At 56.0% G+C, this 863-nt stretch overlaps 1 gene segment (V, D, J or C); it reads left to right on the forward strand.

Moving 5' to 3' along the window:
- Nucleotides 1-340: 340 nt before the first annotated feature.
- Nucleotides 341-853, forward strand: LOC118982172 (immunoglobulin lambda variable 5-37-like; the record flags this gene model as incomplete). The annotated part of the segment is given in 2 exon segments: nucleotides 341-386; nucleotides 501-853. Coding segments are annotated over 2 exon segments (399 nt in total), but the record flags the coding sequence as incomplete, so codon positions are not given.
- Nucleotides 854-863: the final 10 nt, after the last annotated feature.

An 863-nucleotide genomic window follows, 5' to 3' on the forward strand; every position in this document is an offset into this window, starting at 1 on the left:
TTCACTCAATAGAGCCTGGATTTGGAGGTTGGGTTCTGTGTTCCATGGTGGGGACTCACCATTTGTGTCTTCTGTGTCTGGGCGTATTGCCCTGAGCATTCCACTTGTGTGGTCTCAGCAGGTGTCCCTCTTTCCAGGGCTCTCCCAAAAGGTGAAGCCAAACTCCACCCTTCTCCATCTGGGGTGTGAGATGAGCTCCAGCACCAGGTCTCAGAGAGGAGCTGGGCAGCCCCTGGAAAGACACACATTTGCATGGACAGCCCCTCCTCTGGCAGAGGGTGGGGAGAAAAGGAGGCGTTGGCAGCCCAGCCCCACTGTGGGCTCAGGGGCTGTGTGCACCATGGCCTGGACTGCTCTCCTCCTCGTGCTCCTCTCTCACTGCACAGGTAGGGACAGGCCTTGGGGACACTGGGCAACCTTCAGTATTACTCCCCTCTTGAGAAGAATTCTTAGAATGTTACAGTTTCTTTAGCAAGTACCCATTATATCTGTGTCTGCAGGTTCCCTGTCCCAGCCTGTGCTGACGCAGCCGCCCTCCCTCTCTGCATCTCCGGAAACCACAGCGAGACTCACCTGTACCCTCAGCAGTGGCTTCAGTGTTGGCAGCTACTACCTAGTTTGGTACCAGCAGAAGCCAGGGAGCCCTCCCCGGTATCTGCTGTTCTATGACTCAGACTCAAATAAGGGCCAGGGCTCCGGGGTCCCCAGCCGCTTTTCTGGATCCAAAGACACCTCGGCCAATGCAGGGCTCCTGCTCATCTCTGGGCTGCAGCCTGAGGACGAGGCCGACTATTACTGTGTGATCTGGCATAATGGTGCTTCTCACAGTGACTCACATAGATGGGGAAGTGGGACAAAAACCT

Source organism: Sturnira hondurensis, unplaced genomic scaffold, assembly GCF_014824575.4.
Source record: "Sturnira hondurensis isolate 20B ecotype Veracruz unplaced genomic scaffold, ASM1482457v3 Scaffold0025127, whole genome shotgun sequence".
Lineage (NCBI taxonomy): Eukaryota > Metazoa > Chordata > Mammalia > Chiroptera > Phyllostomidae > Sturnira > Sturnira hondurensis.